Source organism: Diadema antillarum, unplaced genomic scaffold, assembly GCF_040938485.1.
Source record: "Diadema antillarum isolate AM-2024a unplaced genomic scaffold, OU_Dant_1.0 seq00000778_RagTag, whole genome shotgun sequence".
Lineage (NCBI taxonomy): Eukaryota > Metazoa > Echinodermata > Echinoidea > Diadematoida > Diadematidae > Diadema > Diadema antillarum.
Window position 1 is genome coordinate 1,637,441 of NW_027271666.1, and position 24,530 is coordinate 1,661,970.

At 37.8% G+C, this 24,530-nt stretch overlaps 2 protein-coding genes across 2 annotated transcripts in view; both read right to left on the reverse strand.

The window, feature by feature from the left end:
• Nucleotides 1-482: 482 nt before the first annotated feature.
• On the reverse strand, nt 483-12,073 carry LOC139738991 (1-aminocyclopropane-1-carboxylate synthase-like protein 1). Its single transcript, XM_071649606.1, has 12 exons — nt 11,912-12,073; nt 9,935-9,994; nt 9,076-9,216; nt 8,618-8,684; nt 7,521-7,618; nt 6,005-6,077; nt 5,560-5,665; nt 4,500-4,641; nt 3,604-3,745; nt 2,975-3,117; nt 2,148-2,304; nt 483-679 (listed from the first exon to the last, which is right to left on the reverse strand). Exons 1-12 carry the CDS (start codon nt 12,032-12,034, stop codon nt 621-623), a joined length of 1,311 nt encoding a protein of 436 aa, XP_071505707.1. The 5' UTR covers nt 12,035-12,073; the 3' UTR covers nt 483-620.
• Nucleotides 12,074-15,236: 3,163 nt separating this feature from the next.
• The window catches only part of LOC139739005 (dynein axonemal intermediate chain 7 homolog), a 34,849-nt gene continuing 25,555 nt past the window's right edge, over nt 15,237-24,530 (reverse strand). The window contains exons 11-17 of the mRNA XM_071649622.1: nt 22,746-22,917; nt 21,730-21,836; nt 20,904-21,070; nt 19,913-20,083; nt 18,901-19,050; nt 18,081-18,086; nt 15,237-16,497 (exon numbers count right to left, since the gene is read on the reverse strand). Coding sequence (XP_071505723.1) covers nt 16,258-16,497; nt 18,081-18,086; nt 18,901-19,050; nt 19,913-20,083; nt 20,904-21,070; nt 21,730-21,836; nt 22,746-22,917 — 1,013 coding nt within the window. The 3' untranslated portion in view covers nt 15,237-16,257. The remainder of the gene's footprint in view (nt 16,498-18,080; nt 18,087-18,900; nt 19,051-19,912; nt 20,084-20,903; nt 21,071-21,729; nt 21,837-22,745; nt 22,918-24,530) is intronic.

Below are 24,530 nucleotides of genomic sequence, written 5' to 3' on the forward strand. Positions count from 1 at the left end.
GGTTTTTTTGAAGCGATAGAACGACCTTCACTTGTCTAAATAAATTTGCACTTTGTTTGGATCGCGTATTGCACGCAATCACAACGAAATAAGTGATGCATGAACAACAATAAACAATGCGTGGTACAGGTCCTTTTTTTCATCTTTGTTGTAATACTATAGTTCATCACATCTAGTTCGCTTGTCTTTCTTTCTCTCTCTCTCACTCTCTCTGTGCGTTTGTGAGTGTTATTCGGGCGTTCTTTTTTTTTCATTTGCATTGACTTTCCATTTCAATAGTTGGCGATACAATTGCAGAATAGGCCTAGGGAAAATAACAATAGTAGTTATAATAATAATGATAATAATAGTAATAATAATAATAATAATGATGATGATAATAATAATAACAATGATAATAATAATAATAATAATAATAACAATAATAATAATAATAATAATAATAATAATAATAATAATAATAATGATAACTGACACTCGGCATTCCATAAACGAGACACATGCTCCACTGGTCTCTATTGGTCATAGGTCCATGGACTGATAGTAGGTAATCTATTATATTTCAGCGTAGATTGTTGACTAAAGTTCATTTCGACGACAATGGCTTTTGAGCTGTATTCTTAGGTTTTTCCGGACTTGTTTGCAAACGACAAACAGGCAGCCTTAACTCTCTTCAAACCTGCAAACAGAAAAAGAGAAAAATTCTACATTTATGATCAGTGGACAAAATTAACGATGTCATTAACGAGCTTTGAAACATAAAACGACTACTGGATAAGACTCAAAGATAGCCCTGCCAGACTGATGTAGTGTATTCGATTATTGCTGTGTATGACCCTAGTATCGGTATTCTGGTTACATTATAGATAACTGTAACAAGAAAAAGAATTCTGACGAAAATAGCATTTGGAATGTTTGAAATAATTATATGATCAGGATAATGATAATAATGATAAGATTACAAGGATTAGAATACTAATGATGGTGATAATAACATTAACCATGATAATCTTACAACAATATTTAGATTAATGAAGCTCAGAAAAAAAAATACATTGTATATATACATATTTCTTTGGACTTGACAACTATGCATGATAACAAAGTTACAATAAAATAAAGTAAAAGAATACATATAAAGTGCACTATCAGGTCCCAGCCAATAGTAATGATGAAGTAAACAGAATGACACAAAGTATATGTTTCTTCTTTGTTTTGTTTAAAATTATAATGCCAGTCACAAGTATCTTTTCTTGATATCATATCACATAATCTTAGTGCTCTATTTATACAAAACACATTCAATCAACATTGAAGAATGCGAAAAATTGTATTCATATAAAAAAAAAAAGCTCATACTCATACAAAATGATAATATGACAGAGAATGTGGATCATTGTAAAGCATGTCATGGTTCTGTTTCTTCCAAGTTAAGCATTATTGGATGCGCTTGGAACTGCATATTATATTAACGTGTGAACACAATGGATAGAACTTGCATGGAGGGAAAGGGATTCCTGTCATGCTCTACAAAAATCCTCATTAAATAATTTCTCTTTGACCACTGAAGCAAATCATATGGGATTTTCTGTAAGATATGGGTAACAAGTTATTCTACCTGGAAATTGTATTAGGACAGATTCACTATTTACCCCGTTGTATTTTCTTTCTTTTTTTTTGTGGGTGCATCATCAGTATAGGGAATCTACCTTTCAGGACCCTTGGGAGGAGTTTGACATGAAGAACCTCCCCCCCCCCCCCCCTCCCCCTTCTTGAAAAACATTTACCACTGTGGATCTCCCCTATTATCAAAGCTTTGTTCTTCACTCTAAAAACATCCGGGTCAGTCTGACCCGGAAAAGGGTATGTTGGGGCCACACTATGTTACGGGTCAGAAATTACGAGGAATGAGGTCAGATATGACCAAATTATAAGTCAAGATTTAGGTCAGGGTGACCCCATTCCGAGTCTTCATGACCAAATTCCAAGCCATTTTTTACCTGGAACGGAGTGTGACCCCATCGGACCCTTTTCCGGGTCAGTTTTGACCCGGATGTTTTTAGAGTGTTCTTCCTTTTCTTTTCTTTATGATTTCTTATGTCAATTCTCTAAGGGAGATTACAAGTGGAAACAAAGTGACACGTTACCCTCCACCAGTTGATACTTGGGAACGGCGAAGACGATTCGGAACCAGCCGTGCTCATCATAGAAGAAACCCGCACCTGGAGGAACGACCACGCCCTGGTCCAGGAAGTGTTCCGCCAGTCGCATTTCCTCCTCAGGTGTGGGCGTATCAGACATAAACTGGGTGTGTCATGATGAGGGGTTAATTTACAAGGGGGAGGGGAAGAAGTTTTTGCGGAGGGGTGTGAGAGATGGGAGAGAAAAAAAAATGAAGAGTGTGTTCGCAAAAACCGATAAGTCCATTTTTGAAGATTTTGAAGTACGGTCTCTGTCATAAAGTACAAAGTAATACATTTTAAACGATATATTGGTCACTACATAAATTATAAAGGTATACATTTTTGAAGTTATGGTCAAAAGAAGTAAACATTTTCTTATTATTCTCTTTATTTTTCTTGACCTTTAATCGCAAATATCTCCATTTGGCAAATATTGACTTATCGGTTTTTGCGAACAAACTCTTCAAATGTAAACGGAGATGGCGATGCAAATTAAGTGCACGAGAAACAAAAATGGAAAAATCCAAAACAGTAGGATGATAAAAGAAATAGGTAAAAAAGAGAGAAAATTGGAAATACAAAGAGATAAAAGTGACGACAAAGAAGAAGTTCAACAGAGAAAAGAACAAAGTATTGTGTCAAAAAGGACCAAAAAAAAAAAGAGAATAGAAAAGAGACAAGAAGAAAATGAATAGACAGTCATTAGATTATGTTGCTGTTTTAATATCATCAAGAAGAATTATATCACTTGAAACGATAGAGTAAAGCTAAAATCAATAGACAAAAAATACCTTTCGTAAATCCAGCCAGATGAACAGCCCTGCAGATGGCTTCACGTAAGGCACGCCAATCTCATCCAGCGTTGCCATGGTGATCTGAGCATGCTCCTTGAGTGTATTGAGGTTGGATTGTAGGCAGACATTGTGGAGCCAATCTAGAAGATCAGGGAGCGAAACGGACACCGATCACACTATCGGTTACAGTTCGCTGTCGCTAATCCGAAAACTGCAATAAGGTTCGTTATTCCGTAGATTATAATTATTCGTTAATCCAAAACTGAAATAAGAATCGTTATTCGGACGATTTGTTAATTTAAAAAAAAAAATGAAATGAAGTTTCGTTATTCCGAAGGTTCGATCGTTAATCCGAAAATGATAAAAGTTTCGATATTTTGAAGATTGGTTAATCCGAAAAAGTAATAAGGTACGTAATTCTAATATAATGCAAATGCACTGCCACATTACCAGATTACTGAAATATAACATGAGCCCCCTGTGTCATCAGCCTTGTTCAGCGTATGTTCTTTTTAGAGTATTAGCTTATCTGCTCAAGGACCACAATAAATTCCACAAATCTAAACATGGAAGTATCAAGGATCGCCCCTCCCCCCCCCCCCCCTAACACAATAAAGATGCTATACCGCGATCTTCCAGAAGCTTAGCTGCTGCCTCCTGGTTGTAGCCAGGCACGACGTGGAAATCCGCCAGGCCGGCCACTCCCCGAAAGACGTCGTTGTTCCATGTGTACAGCGCAGCAACAGGTGAACCTGGCATTCCAAAGTCCTACACGAACACGACACGTGAAAAGTATTTCTTTACGAATTCTAAATTTCTGACATTTTTTGCAGACTTTTCACCAGAACTTTACTAAAACATAAATGACTAAACAAAGGAACGAAATTTTACATCATGGAATCAGGACCTGTAAGTGATGTTGTATCATTAATCAGGTACTTGAAGGAGACCTCCTGATGATTTTCAGATTTTTACATTTGAACAACCATAAATTAGTTATACTGAGGGCAAAGTTTCAGAATTTGTGATAATTGGGATGAAGAATAAGAATATTTTCACAATTTAGAACAAATTTCAATGAACAAGGATGATGACATGGCAGATCCACCATAAGAATGCATGAGTTGGTTCTCAAGGAAGCAGAACAAAAGAAGAAGGCATGCATAGATCATACATAGGTGAACTCGCAAGCAAGCGGTATTGTAGTGGAATACACTGCTACATTTCTGAAATATGTCAACCTCCTATGTCATCATCCTTGTTCAGTGTAATTTGTTTCAGGTGTTTCAAAGTATTGTTTCTCTGCTCAAGAACCACAATAAATTCCACAAATCTATACATGGAGCTATTGATTTATATACTACATGATGTGAAATTATGAAAATCGTCTGGAATGTCCCTTTAATTCCTATTAATAATTTCTTATTCTCGCTTCCTATAGAGCCATAGCAAAAGTTTTTTTGAGCAAGTTCATATCATATCCACTATCCACGTGACTACCTCGTCACCGCTATAGACTAACCTTGCTCAATCCCCACATAACGTGAGTTCGTTGAATGTCTGGAATCTCTTCCGGGTCAAACCCCAGTGCGCTCGAGTTTGGTACGGACTGGTCGTAAATGCAGCAGAGGTAGATTTCGTCTATAACGCAGTGGAGTTCGTGTCTGAGCAAAAGACAATCAAAGTCTAAACAATTTTATGCTTCTCAGTCAACAGCGTAGACCTACAATCTGGCTTCAAAGTGAATTTTTCAGTAATAATCATTCCATGATATTAACTAAGGCTACGTAAGCAGCATTGATCAGAATGTAGACCAGTTTCACCTCTTGTAATTCACAGTGTGTGCATTTAATAATCGTAATTACAGTGGATATCAAAATATCAAGTAAGTAGGCCTGCAGAGCACCACAAACTATACAGTGCATCAGGGCATGATGCGGAAATATTTGGGAATATATTCCAGTTTCAACTGTTATTACTTGATATTGGTGTAAAAGGGGCAGAATGAATATCCTTTGAAGGGGGGGGGCTGTAGATCTAGATAAAGGAAGATTTCGTTTAGATTAAGATCGGAAACGACAGATTTGAATTGAATTGAAAAGGTATTTAATTGAGAAATATCCATTGCAGCCCGCAGGCTATACTGCGGACATTTTACAAAAAGACTAAGAGTACATGAAAATATGTACAAGAAAGTAAAAAATACATAGAATGAAAGAAATCAAACATATCTATCTTAACTAAAATTGCACAATAAAATCATCCTTTACTACAAAACAAACACAAATATTACAATTACAATTTCTAATACCGCTTTTCTCATTATCATAAATAATCATAATGACTTTAAAATTCCACTAAAAATTCAACTTCTTCCTCATCTTCCGCTTCTTCTTGTTCTTCATTTTCTCTCTTTTTTCTCTCCTTGCCTTCTTCTTCTTTTACTTCTTCTTCACGTGGTTCTACTTCTTCTTCCCCCGAATCAATGATTCCAAATGATGTTGTTTACTTCGCAATGTCATCACAGCAAAGGTGATTGACAGTGGGGGAGAACCACACGACTTGTTTCGCGAAATTTATACCTCTTGCAAAACTCCATGTACGTCAAAACTTGCTCCTTGGTGTACACAATGCCAAGTGGATTATTGGGATTGACGAGAAAAAGTGCTTTGACCTTGTGTCCCTGTTAGAAAGAATAAAGGACAAATTCAAAATATGAATGAGCATTTGGCAAAAAAAAAGAAGACATCTGTGAGATGAAATTGAAAAAAAAAATCACAAAGCCAGATGTATTTAACTAAAGAACGATATAAAAGATAATAAAGCGATTTCCACAAAACAAAAGTTTTCTGATGAAATGTACGCATTCCTCGACTTATTCATTCATTCATAAATCAATTAATTAATCAATTCATTAACTAATTCATTCATTCATTCATTCATTCATTCATTCATTTTTTCCATTGCTGACATTCATTACTGATAATATTAGGCAGCATCATTCTCCCTGCTCTCTGCAAGAGATAAGTCGAATGCTATGCAGCGTCGCCTCGAGTAGATCAACGGTGAGCTCGAACGGTTCACTGCCATCTCGGCCGGCCTGTGGTTTAGAGTGAGTCATTCGTATTAAAATCATTCATTCATTCATTCATTCATTCATTCATTCATTCATTCATTCATTCTTTCTTTCTTTCTTTCTTTCATCTATTCATTCATTCATTCATTTATTCATTCATTCATTCTTTCTTTCTTTCATTCATTCATTCAATATTATTCTTATTCACCTATTTTCCATCCATTTATTTATCCATTAATCGATTAATTCATTCATTCATGCATTCATCCATGCATTCTTCCATGCATTCATCCACGCATTCAATCATTCATTCATTCATTCATCCATTCATTCATTCATTCATTCATCTATCCATGCGTCCATCCATTCATTAGTTTGTTCGTTTGCTCATTATTAACTCTTTTTCTCTCTTCAGACCTGCCTTCATTAAATAATTCATTAAGTATTTGATGGGGCGAAATTGATAGCTGTATCAATATAATCAGCATTATTAGCAATGAACCGAGAGTGATGTGGCATATGGGCAGTGACTAGATATTACTTCATAAGTTACTGATTCACGAACCTAATAAAGTTTGCATGGATGTAGGAACAATTTTTGAATGGCATAGAGAAAGACAATTAATACTCTGCAAGTAATAATCAGAACATGAGCTGCTGATTTTTCATGCACGTGGTTTCTTTGTTTCTTTATAAAGAACTTGACGGACAGAATAATCAATTTGTTTGGTATGATATCAAAAGAGAAAAGAGACAAAAAGCAATTAAGAAATCAAATCGTAAAGTTTTAAGACGAAATCCTATTAACCGTACTTCTTCACATCAATGTTAATCATCGTGTTTTAATGAATGCTTAGCTTTGCTATCATTAATCATTAAGTCGAATAAATATGCAGAATATCGCTTGTAATTGGGATAACATCCATCATTGGCTATCGGGCTGAAGTTCGATGGCCAAGTGGTGTGATACCTGTCTATTTTTTATCATTATTTATCAAGGATATTTTTTAAAACACTGAATAATCGGTGCTCATAAACTGAAATGAAGGGCATTCTTTTTTAATCAGTTGCAATAGATAAGCACACAAACAAGCTGAAACAAACACATAAATAATCTAATGTAGTATAATAATATATGCATATATGTACAAATATTAATGATGTATATAATGTATGTGTTTTTATATAAATTATGGTTATAATTATGTGCCTAACACTTATAGAGAGGATGGTATCTACGAATAGATGACTTTTAGTTAAAGTGCAGAGGATATCATTCAGTGAATACAAGGAAGAAACAGTGAAAGTGTAAACATATCGGATCTATATATATATATATATATATATATACATATATATATATTTATATACACATATAATGAAAGACAGCGAGGGAGAGAAAAGAGTAAGAGAGATAAATATATATAATGTATAATTCCGAGAGACGAAGAAAGAAGAGCGCCACACCTTGCTGTTGAGATGAACAGGGTATGTGTGAACGTTGGAGACAAATGAGAGGTCACGTGGGATGGCGCCATACATCGGGGACGGGGTCAAAATAGTGTCTTTATACCAAGAGAGAGAGAGAGAGAGAGAGATGCATCAAAATCGATATATCGATACCCCGACATACACCTCAACAAACGGTCCATCCCATTTATTGCCTTTCATTCTTTATTCATTTCATTTCATTTTCAACAAAAATAATAGTACAAAACATATCATGCTAATCAAAAACTAACAATTATCACATGAATCATCCTAAAAGTGCCCAATGCGTATAGTCAATAGTAATAACTAGCTTCTTGCATAAATTATGTAAATTCATAATAGTTATGAATGATAGCAATAACAGGAGTAATGGCAATTTTACTAGTTGTATTTGTGGTTGAAATAATCACTGCAATAACAACTGTAATAATTATCTAAGACAAATTTCACACTGAGTGATAAAGTTATGTTCACTGCAGAACCATTTCACAGATCACTCTTGTAAGGCGGAGACCAAAGAAGACACTACACAAAACTGGTAATCTTCGTTATTTCGAAGATTAGTTAGAAATACAGAATACGCAAAATTTTCTGTACCTTTTGCGTTGTTAATCCGAAAATGAAATATTATAATACGGTATTTCTCATTTACAGAAGACTGTGTTTGTTTTGTTTTCGTGAGTATAGCAAACTCTATCTATTTTCGGATAAACGAACCCTTCGGCACAACAAACTCTTTTCTTTTAACGGATTGAAATCATCTATTCATTTTCAGATTGCAGAATCTTCATTCATTCGAGGATGAACGAAATTTTTTGGGAAGAAAAGAGGAACCTTCGCGGGAATAGCCAGCTATAACCCATAATACAGGGCAAAATATTTCTCTCATATCCATTATTATATACTATATAATGATGTGTCTATCCTTCTCGCAATTAAGAGACTCTCTTATTTGCAAGAAGGATAGTCAGACGTTACTACAGACGATTGGATATTGTTGGGGGTTTTTTTTGTCTCACCGTTTTTGAAAAAACAGCTTTCTCTTTTATGTCTGTCGTGTCACCTTCACTCACCTCCGTCGTCGCAGAGAACAAATGCCGCCAAGCTTATGAGTGCCGTCACGCCGTTCACTATCAGAACCTACGGAAAGACCGTCAGATATACAGTGTGGGTTTTTTTTTTTCATCGTTATAATTTCTTTAAAATGGCGATATGTGATCACGTGACTCGTTGGTCTTCTGCATCATGCATAGTGTCTTTATTATTTGTGTGTGTGTGAGGGAGAAAGAGATTTTAGTGTGTGCGTGCGTGTGTGTGTGTGTGCGCGCGCGCGCAGGCAGAGAGATATGGTGAGGAGGTTTCCTACCTGGAGAAGGACACTGATGATCTTATTCATCACAACAATAATCCCTGCATCATGAGTAACGTACATTTCTGTACTAATGAATGATGGTTATACTGTAATTTTCATTTGCCAGTTTCATACACATTCAAGTGAATGTTCATGACTAACTGAAAATTACGGACGCACCTTCTTTGGGTCAAGAGGTTGTTTGGCGCCCGTTTGTTCTGTGAGAAAGCCCGCCACTGCCTCGCGTAGTCTCCACAAACAAGGCTTCTCCGTGTACGGTAGCATCCACTCATCCCACTTCATAAAACCCGGCTTGTTGAGCTGCACGGTAGCAATGCATTATGCGTCAGTTTTACGATTTGCTTTCAGTGATTTAGTCTACACCTGAAAGTGAGGAGTTTTATCACAAAACGAACTGACAACAACAAGTTGAGTTATTTGCGATTGAAGTGGCTAAAACAACAAAGAAAATCTGGAGATAAACTTACTTAAGAATTTTAACAAGTGCGATAAAACCAATCAAGTGATTCTCCATAGACATACATTTTAAGAATTTAAAAGAAAATGAAAGATGATTATGATAAAGTACAAGAAAACCTCAGTGTCTTTCGTGTTTTATATCTACAGACGAACTTATTTTACTATTACTACTTGTAGTCCAGAAATGTGGAAGGGGGAATTCATCTGCTCAAACTCAACTTAGAGGTTCTCAAAGACAACGGTTTTCCTTCAGGAATTTCATGTGTTTGTTTGGTTTTGATCTACTCATAAAGACACAGATATAACAACCTTCCCTCCCCCCCCCTTACATTTAGAAGAAAGCGTGTACAACCTCCATTCCTAATTCAGCCCCATACTTATTACAGTCACCGTATAATCATCGTCATCACTCCCATAAACACCATCAACGGTGTGCCCAGGATATCACGACTGTCACCATCAACGGTGTGCCCAGGATATCACGACTGTCACCATCGTCGTCACCACCATCAGCATCAAACTAACGATCACCAACATTCATGACAAGCTTCATGTTTACCTTCTCAATGATCACCGGCGAGAGGCTGGTGTTCTGTGCCGTACTAAAATTGATGATACCCTGTGTGCCAACAGAGAGAGATAAGAAAACGATGTGAATTGGAGTAAGAATGACTTACAGTAATGATAATGATGATGATGATGATGATAATAATAATGATAATATTGATGATAATAATGATGATGATAATAATAATGATAATCCTAATTACAATAATAACGGTCATAATAATAATACTCATCATCATCATTATAATGATAATGATGAGATAATGACAAAAACAAATAACATTCATATATCAAAATGCAGAATACGAGACCTAATTACGAATATTTTGTTATGTAAATATTGTGATATGTATATGACCAACAAATGAATACCATTTAGCACTTACTACGACGTCTCTAAGCTCATTAATACAACACAGAGAAATTGAATTGAAATACAGAATACAGGGCCTATACGAATATTATGATACGATTATGTATTATCATGACTAACAAATATATAATAAATTCATACGAATGATTGACTGGATCAGTTACTAGCGATTATCATAACCATCTCGAAAGCTGCAACACTCACTTTTAGCAGACACGGTATTGTCTTACCCAATGAGTCCCAAAGGGAAGCATTTGTTGTTCGCTTTAATTTGCAATTCTGAATTCGAGTGCGTTTTCTGAAGGGAGTTGTCGATTTTCAATTCACCTAGACAAAGTCAGCAAGAATTGCTAAAAATGTCACGGCAAATAAAAAGGTAAAACTGAATTGTCTATATAAACACTAGATTTCAATACTTGACCCCAGTTTGCGTGTTGTGATAACAGTTAATAGCAGTTATGACAACGCACAAATTGATACTTTGGACAGACGTCAAACAAATTTGATAGCTATAATAGAAATCTCACACACAATATTTTCGCACCGAGAGCTATACAGGCAGGTGACAGGCCCGTCCATGACAACCTGCCGGTCTACAATATACATAAATTACACCAGTCACCAGATCCACAAGAAACCGATCTATCAACCAGGGGCGGATCCAGGAATTCTGTAAAGGGGGGGGGGGGGGCGTGACTAATATTTCTGGTGCCACTTCCGGGTTTCATTTCATTGTTTTTCTTTTTATTTCTTTTGTTTTTTACGAAAAATAAAGGGGGGGCGTGCGCCGATTGCGCCCCCCTCTGGATCCGCCACTGTATCAACACATCCTCGACTACCGATGAATGACAGAAACTTGTCAAAATGTCTTTTCGAAGATCGCACGAAACTAAGATTATGGGTCCTAAACGTGGTGTCGGAATCTAATGCAAGTTGTCGCATTTCCCAGGAGGCCGGGACTCCACGGGCATGATTATATCGACTGTATTAACCAATGCATAATGCTAGGTTACGAGATTTTTATAATCAATGTGCATCATACAATTTTATTAGAGAAAATTTGTAAGCTGAGGAGGATTTTTTTTCTTCAACCTTTTCCCCCTTTTTACATGAAGCTCATTTTCGTTAGTTATGCGAGCCTAGCGTCTTTCAGTTGTGTTTATAAGGATGATTTGCAGTAAGTCGTCTATTATATTATTACATGTATTACTAGTGACAAAACAAGGGTTGTATCAGATATACAACCAGCCATGAGTAAAATGATTTGCAATCTTTGATAACAAGATAAGAATACCTGGGTCCCGTTGCATAAAACTTTTTTTAGCAACCTTAAAAAATTCAGGTTGGGATTTGCCCAACCTGAATTTTTTAGGGTTGCTAATCTAAGAACGTAAAATCCGTTGCATAAAAACTCTGGTTGGGAGCTTCCAACCGGAATTTTGTGATTTCAACCGGAAAAAAAATCCGGTTGGAGTTTTATGCAATGGGCCCCAGAGCCCTATATTTTGATGCCACCAAGCTAGGTATAATCAACCCCGTCAACGGTAAGAACAAACTACATTCATGATACGCTGTAAGGCCGCGCGCGTGCCTCACCTTTGGATTATCTGTTCTGTGGAAGGGATTTACGCCAGCCCTGACCAGTAAGTCCACCAGAATTGTCTTGACATTCACAAAGCGCTCGGCTCGGCTGGAAAGGTACGAATTCTCGCTCGCCATTTTGCTGAACTGGTGTCGAAGAAAATGTACTTCCCTGCACATTCACGTTCAAGTGCTTGGTCACTGTATGCTCTGTTCCAAAGACAGAGGACGAGAACGACGGAGGGAGAAAAAAAAAATTGTTTGCACAGTTTTCAGCCTTTGGACCGGTGATCATCGCTTCTGTGTTCAATGCCGCTCTTTGATATAATTGGCATTCACTGTTCAATCATGAGTATCTTTGCGGTTGATAATTAACAACTGTAATGCTTTCCCTGAACCTTCTTCCCCTATAAAAAAAAAGAAAGACAGAAAAACAGACTCACGACTGCTCGATCATTGCAACACAATATGCAACACTGGATGAGGAATTAACAAGGGACGAGTTAAATTGCAAAACGAAGTAACTCCATTTATATTCATGAGAGATATTTGTAATTTAATCTGACCCCCCCCCCCCTCCAGAAAAAAAAAATGTACGGAAACAAGAATTATGGAACAAAATCGTTAACTTCAAGAATATTCCTTGTTATGTAACAAGTTGGGTATCACTGGAAATTATTCATTTTACTCTGTTTGACGATGGACTTATACTTTCAAAATGTTTAAAAGTGGCGCTTTAACCCGTGTTGCAATCCAAACCTTTAAGTGTTTCCCTCCGGATTTTATGTCAAAAACTGATATTTATTAAAGGAAACCAAAACCACATGACATTGTACCCTCTAGTAGTCTCCTCATCCAGTGGTTCCAACACCAAAGTTTTAAAAATTCATAACTTTTGCATTGATTGTCCGATTTTCCTCAAACTTTCACTGACGTGCTCTAATAATGTTGCTGCTTTCACTCAATCCACATTGCTCTTTGGGTTTTGGTTTCCTTTAAGGACTATAAGTGATAGGTCACCGGGAGCCTTGTGAAGCCATGAATCAGCACCTCATCTGATATGCACTTGTGAATACCACTGGAAAAATGTGAAACTTAATAATTCCTTAGTTTTGTTATGTTCGGGTTTTTTTTTTTTTTTTCGTTTTTGTTCCATTCTGGTGAAACTACTACCATTCTATCATCATTGTTTGAATTAACTCCTTTCATTGAAATTGAAGTCGACGTAATCATGGAGAAGAATTGCACTTCAAAGCCAAGCACAAGATGCCAATTAATGAGCAGCGGTTATCCGATACAAACACTTCAACGTCGTATAATAATGGTTACATTAAGTACCTAGAATATCTTTGTTTCTCACGTCTTTCGGGGTCTTTTTGTTGTGTTTTAAATTCTTTATTCGAATTTCGTTCGGTATCACCATCGTATTCACGATGAAACGAATACAAACAAACAATGGTTTTAGGTAGATTCATGTAGATTAACAAAGACTTGTACAAAAACCTACAAATATATATTACAATACAAATTCGCCTTGTATAATATTGGACGTGCATAGAAAACTGGTCATGGGGGAATGTAAGTATACATTGTATCTGCTTTTTCTTTTAAAAAAAATCATTTTCTAGAATTTAGTGGTATAAGATGCATTTTGTGCTCTTATTGCCAATTTAATACTTCATTGAGACCATATCAAAGCATAATTTTTCAAAAAGGGCATTACACATTGTATTTGCATTTTTTGGTGAATATTATCACACTTTTTATCTAAATTCCAACAAACTGTCATTATTCCACATTTTCCCTTATGGCTGGAAATAGAGTCGTATAATATACATACATGTTTATATATTATATGTAATATAATATATAAAAAACATACACTGTATATTATATATACATATAATATGAAGACATAATTTAATTTCTGACAGAAAATATGTGATAAAAACCTAAACTGGCAGTAAAACACTTTTTTCATCATGCATTTTCCTTGCCGAGAGTGTTGTAATGCCATTGTAAGTTTTTATCACATATTTTTCGTCAGATTTCTTGGCTACACCCATTAAAAAAAACACACACACACAAAACAAAATTCTGTCAATGACATCATCTGTCAAATATTGAGAAAGCACTGGGTTATAATCAACAAAAAGACATTGGAGAGCTCAGCATAACGTGCATGTTTTCATGCAATGTCTTCCGTTTGTCGGATTAGTAACATGCAAGTTGGTGCAAGTGTAACGTAAATGTGCACTTGCCCGCCACAAGTTTGGGGTGTTTGCTAAAGTGCAAAGTTATGCAAGACAAACAGAAAGGGAAAGCCTGTTAAAACAAGGTCTTCAGAACCATTGATATTCCTCATTATAATCAGTAACTCGTTTAAACAAACTGGAGTGTGAGACGAGCAAAATACAATTTGTACTGTAATGGAAAATCGGGTCCGTCGAATTCATCTTGATGCACGCGGAACCATGTTGTAAGCCAGCTCTTCATATTCGTTTTTCCTTGGCATCTTTGACACTACTCTGATGGGGCGACACCCCCTCAATGTTTGTTTGTTTGTTTGTTTGTTCATAGATGTAAAGCTGGTCCACTGTACAATCACACCACACACACACGCGCACACACACACACACACTTGTCACAAATTAGAGAACTCGTACGAAGAGATGGCTCAATGCATACGGATTCGTAGTAAAGACTTTTTTCTCTTTATTCATAAACTTCTGTACCATAAACATCTGGATAAAAAATCTGATAGAAATACATGTACAATGTTCACACAAATATCTGGGAAGAGTATCTCAACAGGATAACATAATATGAGGGGGTAGGAGAGCGAGGACGGCCATAACATTTGTTTGTGTTTGTGCATCAGTAGATGCCTACGAAACATCTAAGAAACATTTTCAAGAATGAATACAGATATTTCACCACACAGCTCACTGGATGCTCGCGTGACGACGTCCACAGTTAAATCCAGTTCTTTTTTTCATTTCAGCTCATTTTCGTCAATGCGAGATCACTTGCAAAAGTATTGAAAAAAAAAATGAAATGAATAAATGAACTGCCACAATCTAGTAGATTTTTCAATGTGTATATCTGGAGGGTGGTAGGATGGCTAGAACTGAAGTGATCAGGTAATCCCATCAACACCCGTTGAAAACATGCAAACACCTCAACTTTTGTCAAATACAGGGCTGCCTACATTTACGCATGAAAAATCAGTGAGGTTAAGCGGTGTACTCAGAGAAATACTTGTATTAATTGGCGAAATCAACTCCTAAAATCAGGATATAAAGTTCTCTACCTAGCACATGCATAGGTATCATTTTTTTTTTGGGGGGGGGGGGGAACTCCTATTAAATTAGGGAAAGGTGGCAGCTCTGTAAAGGGTAGAAAGTAACATGTGGTTCTTTTCTTTATCATATAATCACTGAGCATGAAGCATTTGTATTCTTCTTTTTTTCTTTCTTTCTTTTGCTCTATTAATTTGGTTCTGCTCATACTTCATACATTTCTAGATGTGGAGTTCACCAATACCATCTACCCATACCCCTCAAACAAATCCTGAAATGAAACAATATCAGTGCAATGAATCTCACGCAACTTTAAGTATAAATTCTTTGAAGTATTGAAATCAAGGTGATCAATGTTATGCCTCATTGCTGGACGGAGAGATGATTACAGAATGAAAGACTTGTGGTCCATTTTATTTACATGGCATATTTACACTATACATACAGTAGTGTCAAAATGGCACTGGAGAGCTGATGACGGAATTTGAAGCAGTATGTCACATTCCAAAACCTGTTCAAATCCCTACCACAATATTTGACATTTTGGTCTATTTTGTTTTGCTTTTTTCCCCCTGGAATGGGGCAGACCACAGCTTGTTGTTTTCAAAATATCTGGTTTGTTTACATAATCAAGCAGTACAAAAGATAAACAAACAAATAATAAACAATGCAGGATTGCCTTTGTTGGCAAATAAACAACAGCTCTAAAGTCACCTGCAGATGGTATTTTTCTTTGTTTTTGTTTTTCCTTCTTTTCAGGAAAATTTGCATTGTTGGTCTGCAACCAAAAATGTCAGCTATTACACCAAGCCTATCTAAAAAAAAAAAAAACCCTATGCAAGCTTTACGTGAATGCCATGTGCAAAATCATGTGAAAACAAGTTGTAGAACTGAAATTCACGCGACAAGTTTGTAAGCATTGATCATTTATATGCCGAAATAATGACATTTGAAAGGAAGAAAAATGGAGGGAAAACTCTTGCATGGTACATAAATGGGATGGAATGTTCCTTGAACAAGAAAGTCTGGCTCATAGCCGACTGGATAAACGTAGGGCATTTAGGAATACGCTATGATCCGCGTCGCTTCTAGCATAGTGTGGACCGCGTTCACAAAACGGAAGCTGGTGTTGCGCATGCGCTCCATGCCGGCCTCCGTGGAGAGGTCGCACACCATGTGGTGGAGGTCAGCGTGGAACTGCGTGCCCTCGGCGTGCGCCTCGGAGAACTCCTCGTCGTACTCGCCCATCTTCAGCTTACAGGTCTGGGCCTTGCTGGTCAAGATAACCGCCCAGTCCTCCTGGTGACCGCAACAAGGGATGAGACAGAGAAAAAGGAGAAGAGAGACATTAGCACTTTGCTGAGCATTTCTGCATCCTAACTAACAAGAATTTTCCTTCATCGTCAAATCTTTCTTGCTCCTCTCTCATACAGTTGGATATTTTTTTTTTTTTTGGGGGGGGGGTGCGGAAATACCATATTGGAACAAAATCATGACAGCAAAGATTTCACACTTGCATTTCATTTTTTCGGCAAGGTTTCAGTTTGTCATCACAATTCTAGATTTGTGTAAGTGGTTTGGTTTCTCTTCAGTTTGGAACTAAACAACGCACATCCCGCAGCTATGAAAGAAGAAACGAAAAGCATAAAGAGGGAACAAATGAACAAAGCAGCGTGACTCTGCTCATGCTCAGAAGGCTCGCAGAAGACCAAACAAAGGTTACTATTCGTACATTCACAGGCAAAATACAAAGTGGTTTCAAAGAAGGCGAGAGAGAAGCAGAAAGAAATAGGGAGCAAAGACACAATCCCCAAGAACGCCCATAAACATAGAAAGAAGATAGCATGTCGGGTGTTCCATGATCACCGCAGCTATTAGGTCAGTGACCCCTTTACATCCCAAATGCCAATCAGGTGTCACACACATCAACCAATCTTCCCATTTCCTTGCAATACCATCTCACCCGCAAGGAAATTGTTAAACATAACATGCTCAGCTTCACTATACATAAAGAAAGGATGAATTGCATTCATGTGGAAGAGTGAAATAAGAGCAATTACCAAAATAAAATAAAAATCACATTTAATGACATCCAGAAAAACGCAAGAGAAATATTAACACTCGGCTGTACTGCAGCAATTTCAAATTCGAACCACATCACTTCAAAAAGCACCCTTCCCAAACCATGAACTTGCCAGCAGCTAGGATAAAGAAATCCATCAAAACGACATTATCCTGCTAGACACACAGTATGCATCGATGGATCTCATCTTTAATCAGTTACTGATTTTACAACACTCTGTCAAAAACCAGCTGTAATTATGAGGCTCTCTTTATCATCACTAATGTCTAATTATCATACCTACATCTAAAAATAAAAATTGAAAATAAGCTTTTCAAAGAAAACTATAACACAGTGAAACCTTGGCTGATTGATTGGTGCTCTTTTGCAGTTAACAAAAGAACAAGGTCGATGCTTGTAGACATCACCACTGGAACAGGACAATCTACAACCATATAATCCTGATCTAATACATTCAGCTTCAGCTATGACAAAGAATCAACAATTAGAATTACTATTCTGATTGATAGTTCTTGTGTGGCCAGACAGAAGGCCATGGCTCAAAGTTTCAAATGCTGGAGAAAAAGTGTGCTATTGCGTGTGAACAGGTGAAGTGTGTGCGAAATGATATAATTTTCTATTCCTTTAGATGACTGGTGTGACCTCGTCACAAAGTTCTGCTCTTCTGTGAAACCCCTTCCCCCTTGCATGTGCCAGTGCGTTCACACTGGGCAATGTGCATGATCCGCGTGCATATATAAAATGGGCGAGTAATTGCGCCTGCACTCTTTGTCACAACACACACGGGGAGAAACAATACCTTGGTCTTTGGATGGGAAACATCAAAGGGTAATGATCAGCAAAGGAGCAGGGGGATATAAGAACCAAAGACAAATAGTCACATGATAACTGCAGCTCAGTCAGACTCGCATAAAATATAACGTGTTCACTGGGTATCTTCAATTTTAGGGAGACATACTTTGGTTGTTGAGCTTTGGTACGTCAAACATAACAGGAAAGAAAACAGGAGACACTGCAATTTCCAAAGGGTAATAAACATTTTGAATCATCGTCTTGTTATGAGTACAAATTGTAGGTGCTATCCTTCCAAATGTGGACCCCTCCCTCCCCTTCCCTCCCCCCCCCCCAAAAAAAAAGAAAAACTTCTTTCAAACATTAGACCTCCCACGTATCTTTGCACAGTAACTGCTTCTGCTCCATGCCACCAAACCATGCTGCCATCTCACAAAGCGTTTCAAATATTGCGAACGATTTATCAACTACATGAATAACTTTGTCAATTTGACGCTCATGAATATTTCCTCGAGAACCCAACTCCCTCTTATAATCACCTAGCGACCGTTTAAATATTCTATCCGAATAATCCAAGCATACCTCAAAATAAGATATTTGTCAAATTGGTGCACCTAAACTGAAACTACTTCTTCAAATTTTGCATCACAGCTTTCACTGGGTATCTCCTGATAGTACACTTCCCACATCATGAGTGTCAGCTTCCAACATGTAAGTCCCCCCCCCCAAAAAAAAAAGAACTTTAAAAGTGACAAATGTCAACCCCCCCCCCCCCCCCCCCATTTAAAGGGGGAAGGGTAAAGGAAAGAAGATGTGGTCAAACTTACATCCTTGACCGGTTCAACCACCAGTTTCTCGGCTCCGAGCATGATGACCTTATCGGGCGGAGTCTCTGCATTCCACTTGCTCCAGGAGAAGGCAAAGTAGGAGGCAGAGAGGGCCATCTGATCGTAGGCCGCTGCCTCTGTCTGCTCATCCTGGGGGAGAGAGAGAGAGGAAGAGAGTTAGTCAAAGGTCAGAGGTTAGTCAGGAGCTTGCCATGGGGTGTGGTACAGTTAAAAAAAGGTGAGAAAGAACTAGATACTTTAAATATGAACTAATTTTGCAGGTCCCTAACATTCTTTTGATTTTATCCCCGATATAAGGACATATTCAAGTGAAGGTTCCCCTGTGCTAGCTGCTTTTAATCTGGCAGTATTAAAATCACTTTCTAACATCATGTGTCCTGTATTTCTACAAATCAGACTGACACAAAGATGCCTTCTTATCAAAATCTCTGAACTTAACTTTTGTTGGTAGGCTGGAAAACACTGTAAACGCAGAAAATTTTGCCGTATATTCATTTTTGCATATATCGCGCTACCTTTTGAGAGCGTGAATTCTAAAACAAGCGCACCTATCTTAACAATTTTGTCTGCACACTTTGAATGAGTTGACAATTGTACAATGCGAATTCATGAATGCTCGACTATGTTTTTGAGCCGCTCAGCACAAGAAATTTATCACGCATAAATATGCAACGTTTAAAGTATCAATGAGGAAATTGCTATGAATTCATGCATTTATTCTTTATATCTTTTCCCAAGCTACTTATTACTTCACTGATGGTAGCTGAAACGTTTTACAGAATTCCGAAATCAACATTTTCTAGAAATGCACAGATTGATGTGTAAGACAATCCTAGTGATGAAGATCTCTTTGTTGGGAGGGACGGGGGTGAGGGGATGGACAGGGGAAATAGGGGACAGGCCAGTATAATTGACCTGCTGGACTGGACCTGGTTTTGGCTTTCTGTTCTTTGAGCTTTGTTTTGCTAGATGTCACTTTCCACCGGCTCACCTTCTCGCTGACGCTGACGTACTTCTTGGAGTCAATCTCCGGGAAGAGGTTGACGCCGGCCGCCTTCATTGTCTCGATCAGGATCTTGGGCTCCAGCCACTTCTCAGTGATGGAGGCTAGCTCCGGCTTGGGCTCATTCTCACCCGTCTGACGGAAGCAGCACAGGTGATCCTACGATGAAAAGAGAGGAGGGATCTGATGTGCATTATCATGAAGAGATTTGAATCATGTCAGCGCAGGGAAATCCCATTTTGATAATCAGGTCGCTGGAACCGCTAAGTTTTATTTTTTGCTATAACAGGTACCTCAATTAAACCATACTGAAAGAAAAAAGGAGATCAACTTGAGACACTAATGGAAAATCAGGATAGCCTAATTTTTCTCACTGAAAACTGTAACACCGTTGTAGGTGAGTTCGTTGTGACGGGATTTCCATGTACCACAATCTCAATCTTCCACTTACAATGCAAAGATTAAGTTCTCCAAACATGAATGTTAGAGAGTTAGTGTGTAGCCATGCTCCTAAATACACCATTGCAGAAACAGGAATATTCCAGTTAATGACAAATGCTCAAGCACTTCCACTGTGGCACTCACAAAGGTGTCTTGTGAAACTCAAGTTTATATGGGGGCAAGGTAAGTATTTGTTCACAATGCTGCAAATCTAAATTCATCTGTATAAAATTAGTTCTGGAATAATCTGTGTGATTGCCCACAGGATTTTTGTTTGGAGAATACAACTTTTTATGTCAGTTTGCATACTCTACTAAAAAACAGAAGTATCAAAATCCCCTTACACATAACATACCCAATTCTTTGAATTTTATAACCAAAGAAGTACTTGCCACATCGGACAAAACATATTTTCGAAACTTTGCCATGCTTACAAAATGAATTCTGAAAAATCTTCTTCTTTTTTTTCATAATGTCATGAAAAAGAGGGAAGAGGGCAGCTGGGAAAGAGCAAAAAGTGTTGACGGAAATTGCATACCTTAATCTCGATCTCCACCTCGAGGATGGCAGCGATGATGGTGAGTCTGGTGTGGTTGACGCCCAGCGGATACAGCTCCCAGGATTGGAAGGGCATGTTGATGTGCTTGTCTTGGATGCAGGCAAGAGGGCCAAACTTGATCGTCTTGAAGGACAGCGTACGGTTCTCTGTAGCCAAAATGGACCAGACGAGACGATATCAGTAAGTAGGCAACTTTCATCAAACTCTCTCACAAACGAATTCCTGTGATAAGACACACTCATCAAGTTCTGTTCTTCAGGACTGGGGGCTTTTTCAATAGAAATGTTAAGATTCAGAAGGGGAAACTTTTGATAGGAACACTTGATGTCCAGAAGTTATTTCAAAATGTTGTCATACAAAGGGGAGCATCATAATCAAGAGACTTGTGATTTGAAAATGCTTTAATATCAAATGGTGATTTTGAAATGCTGTTATATGGAAGGGTTGAAAGCACAAGAAGCATTGGTGCTATAGAGAATTATAAACCTGTGCATACATTCTGCCTGACAGAGAATACAAAATATTATCACATCTTTGTGGATGGAAGGACAAATACAAAAATGTTGTACAAGATCATTTGTACAATTACATCCACAGCAGAGTACATTCTGAGCGATGATAAATACAATACCCGTACTCAAATGAATCAGACGAGAATAAACCTATGAACCATGGGGTATACAACACAGCACAGTTCTCTCTATACCTACTTCATTACCCCGCCATTCCCCTTCCCTTCCCTCCTTCGCCCTCCAAAGCTTTCAATCCAAGAGGAACTGTGCGACAGGTGGCAGTGGTCACCTACCCTGGTCAAACTTGATGTCCACAAAGCCGTCCAGCCTCCACTGCTTGCCCTCTTCCCACCAGTACACCATCTGGGGCTCTTCACTGAACAGCACATTCTCCGGCAGCCTGCAGGGGGACAATGAATTGGGGGGGGGGGGGGGTGGGCAGGGTACAGGTTAATTACTTTGGCACCATACATACGACTCGAGAAGGGGCGCTGTGCCAGCTGGCCCTGAATGGTCTTTACATCCTTCTTGCTCTAAAGAAACACCTTCATTGGTGACTTTTGGTTTTATTGTTCAAGACCTTTTGTGTTGTTTCTTCTTGTTTGACTATTTCTGGATTTTGCTTTTGTTTCTTATTAGCAATCATAGACTTAAAATATTAGCATTAAAGCATTAAAATAGTTATTAAGCATTAAAATAGTTATAAGGACATTATATTACAAAAAAAAACAACATTAACAACTTTTAGCCAAATTTGAAAAGTTGGAAAGCAAACATAGACTCATATTTTACTGAAGTTCACTCTCCGTTCTCCCTAAATCTGTTAGCTGGCTTGCCTATTTTGCAAGCTTTTCAAGACAACAGTGATGCCTATAGTACTTTTCCTGACAGCTTACCTTCAATATGTTACAGAACTGACTTTGTATAATCTTATTCTTTTATAAATATTCAGCACTCACTCAACAAACCTATCTTCACTGGAGTGTATTACTACAAATGCCAAAATATATTGGCTCTGCTGAACAAATCTGTTCACCCTTACTGTTGATTTCAAAATATATTACTGAGCCAGAAGAGTTATTTTAGCCCTGATTTTATCAACGGAGCTCATAGTGCTGCTACAAGATTCACGATGTCATGTGACTGCAATTGATATAATGGAAATTCCTTGCCGATTAAAACTGGGCATTAAAATTCACAGTGAAGAACATTTAGGGCACGACTATATTCCTACACATTGCATGACAACATCAATGCTTTACCCAACTGTTTTTGATAGGTTCCATAATAAATCCGACCATATACTCACTTGAGGGTAACGCCAACAGGGGGCGCCCCGAGGGCTTCGGCTGCTGCAGCGGCCGAGGCAGCAGCCTTGGGGTCCATTGTCTGTCCCATAGTCAGTGTACCAGACAGTGACGCTCCAAGCTTGACACCATCGGCGTTGCCATAGGGAACCCGCTTTAACTCGTTGGGTGTCTCTGAAAGTGACAAAATGTGAAAAGGTAAATAGGCCTACTGATTATACTGAAAGGATCCATACAATGCAAATGCATGTAGATATAAAACCTGATTATCACTCATGTGACCAAAAGAATGAGGAAATATGTGCCATCAATTTTATAATAATTTGTCTGATATTCTTATGAACATAACAGCTTCCAAACCAAGGACATCCTTTGTCAATAATCATTGTAAAATAATCGATATGATTGATAATAGACACTGTACGGAAACATGCAAGTTATGCTCATTCTAGGGGAAGGTGGATTCCAATGTAGCTTGTCTATGATATTAGTAATTTAACAGTTATAGACAGATGGTGTCATTTCCAGAATCTTGGTTTGGAAGCTTGTTTGTTGGAAAGATCTAAATAATCTGAAGAAAAAAACTTTTTTTTTTTTAAATTAAAAATGGGAAATGGCAGTTATTGTATGTAAGTCTTGCCCTACAGTACATCCATTAACATTCAAGGTGTTTCATAAAACAAACAAGGAAAAGTAGAAATTACGCGGTGCGTAATATATGTCCCCGCCGGAAATAGCATTTAGTAGCAAAATGTACAATATAGGTAAAAAGATGAAGGTCAAAGGTCAAAGAAGTCAAAGGTCAAAATTCTATGTAGAAGTTTTGAAGCCCTCACCTAGTGCCATCACATAAAGCAAACGGAATCAAAATCGGGTTACAAATGGCGAAGGAGTAGCATTTTGTAGCCAATGTACAATATAGGTAAAAAAATCAAGGTCAAAGGTCAAAGAAGTCAAAGGTCAAAATTCTGTGTAGAAGTTTTGAAGCCCTCACCTAGTGCCATCACTTAAAGCAAACGGAATTGAAATCGGGTTACAAATGGCAAAGGAGTAGCATTTTGTAGCAAAATGTACAATATAGGTCAAAAATCAAGGTCAAAGGTCAAAGAAGTCAAAGGTCAAAATTCTGTGTAGAAGTTTTGAAGCCCTCACCTAGTGCCATCACATAAAGCAAACGGAATCAAAATCGGGTTAGAAATGGCGAAGGAGTAGCATTTTGTAGGCAATGTACAATATAGGTCAAAAATCAAGGTCAAAGGTCAAAGAAGTCAAAGGTCAAAATTCTGTGTAGAAGTTTTGAAGCCCTCACCTAGTGCCATCACTTAAAGCAAACGGAATTGAAATCGGGTTACAAATAGCGAAGGAGTAGCATTTTGTAGCAAAATGTACAATATAGGTCAAAAATCAAGGTCAAAGGTCAAAGAAGTCAAAGGTCAAAATTCTGTGTACAAGTTTTGAAGCCCTCACCTAGTGCCATCATATAAAGCAAACGGAATCAAAATCGGGTTAGAAATGGCGAAGGAGTAGCATTTTGAAGCAAAATGTACAATATAGGTCAAAGGTCAAGGTCAAAGGTCACATTTGAAATTCTGTATAGAAGTTTCAAAGCTCCCATGTAGTGCTATCATATAAAGCAAACAGAATCAAAATCGGGTTAGAAATGGCGAAGGAGTAGCATTTTGAACATTTTGATCACACACGGACGCACACACGGACGGACACACGGACGCACGGACGGACACACGGACGCACGGACGGACACACGCACGTACGGAGCCCGTTTCATA

What these genes read in the sequence shown, in the direction of transcription:
- LOC139738991 (XM_071649606.1), bottom strand. Translation starts at nt 12,034, where the DNA reads ATGGCGAGCGAGAATTCGTACCTTTCCAGCCGAGCCGAGCGCTTTGTG. An exon ending in ACAGAACAGATAATCCAAAG is followed by an intron (nt 9,995 to 11,911) that starts GTGAGGCACGCG and finishes GTTGGCACACAG; the next exon opens with GGTATCATCAATTTTAGTAC. An exon ending in TGTTCTCTGCGACGACGGAG is followed by an intron (nt 7,619 to 8,617) that starts GTGAGTGAAGGT and finishes CTTGGTATAAAG; the next exon opens with ACACTATTTTGACCCCGTCC.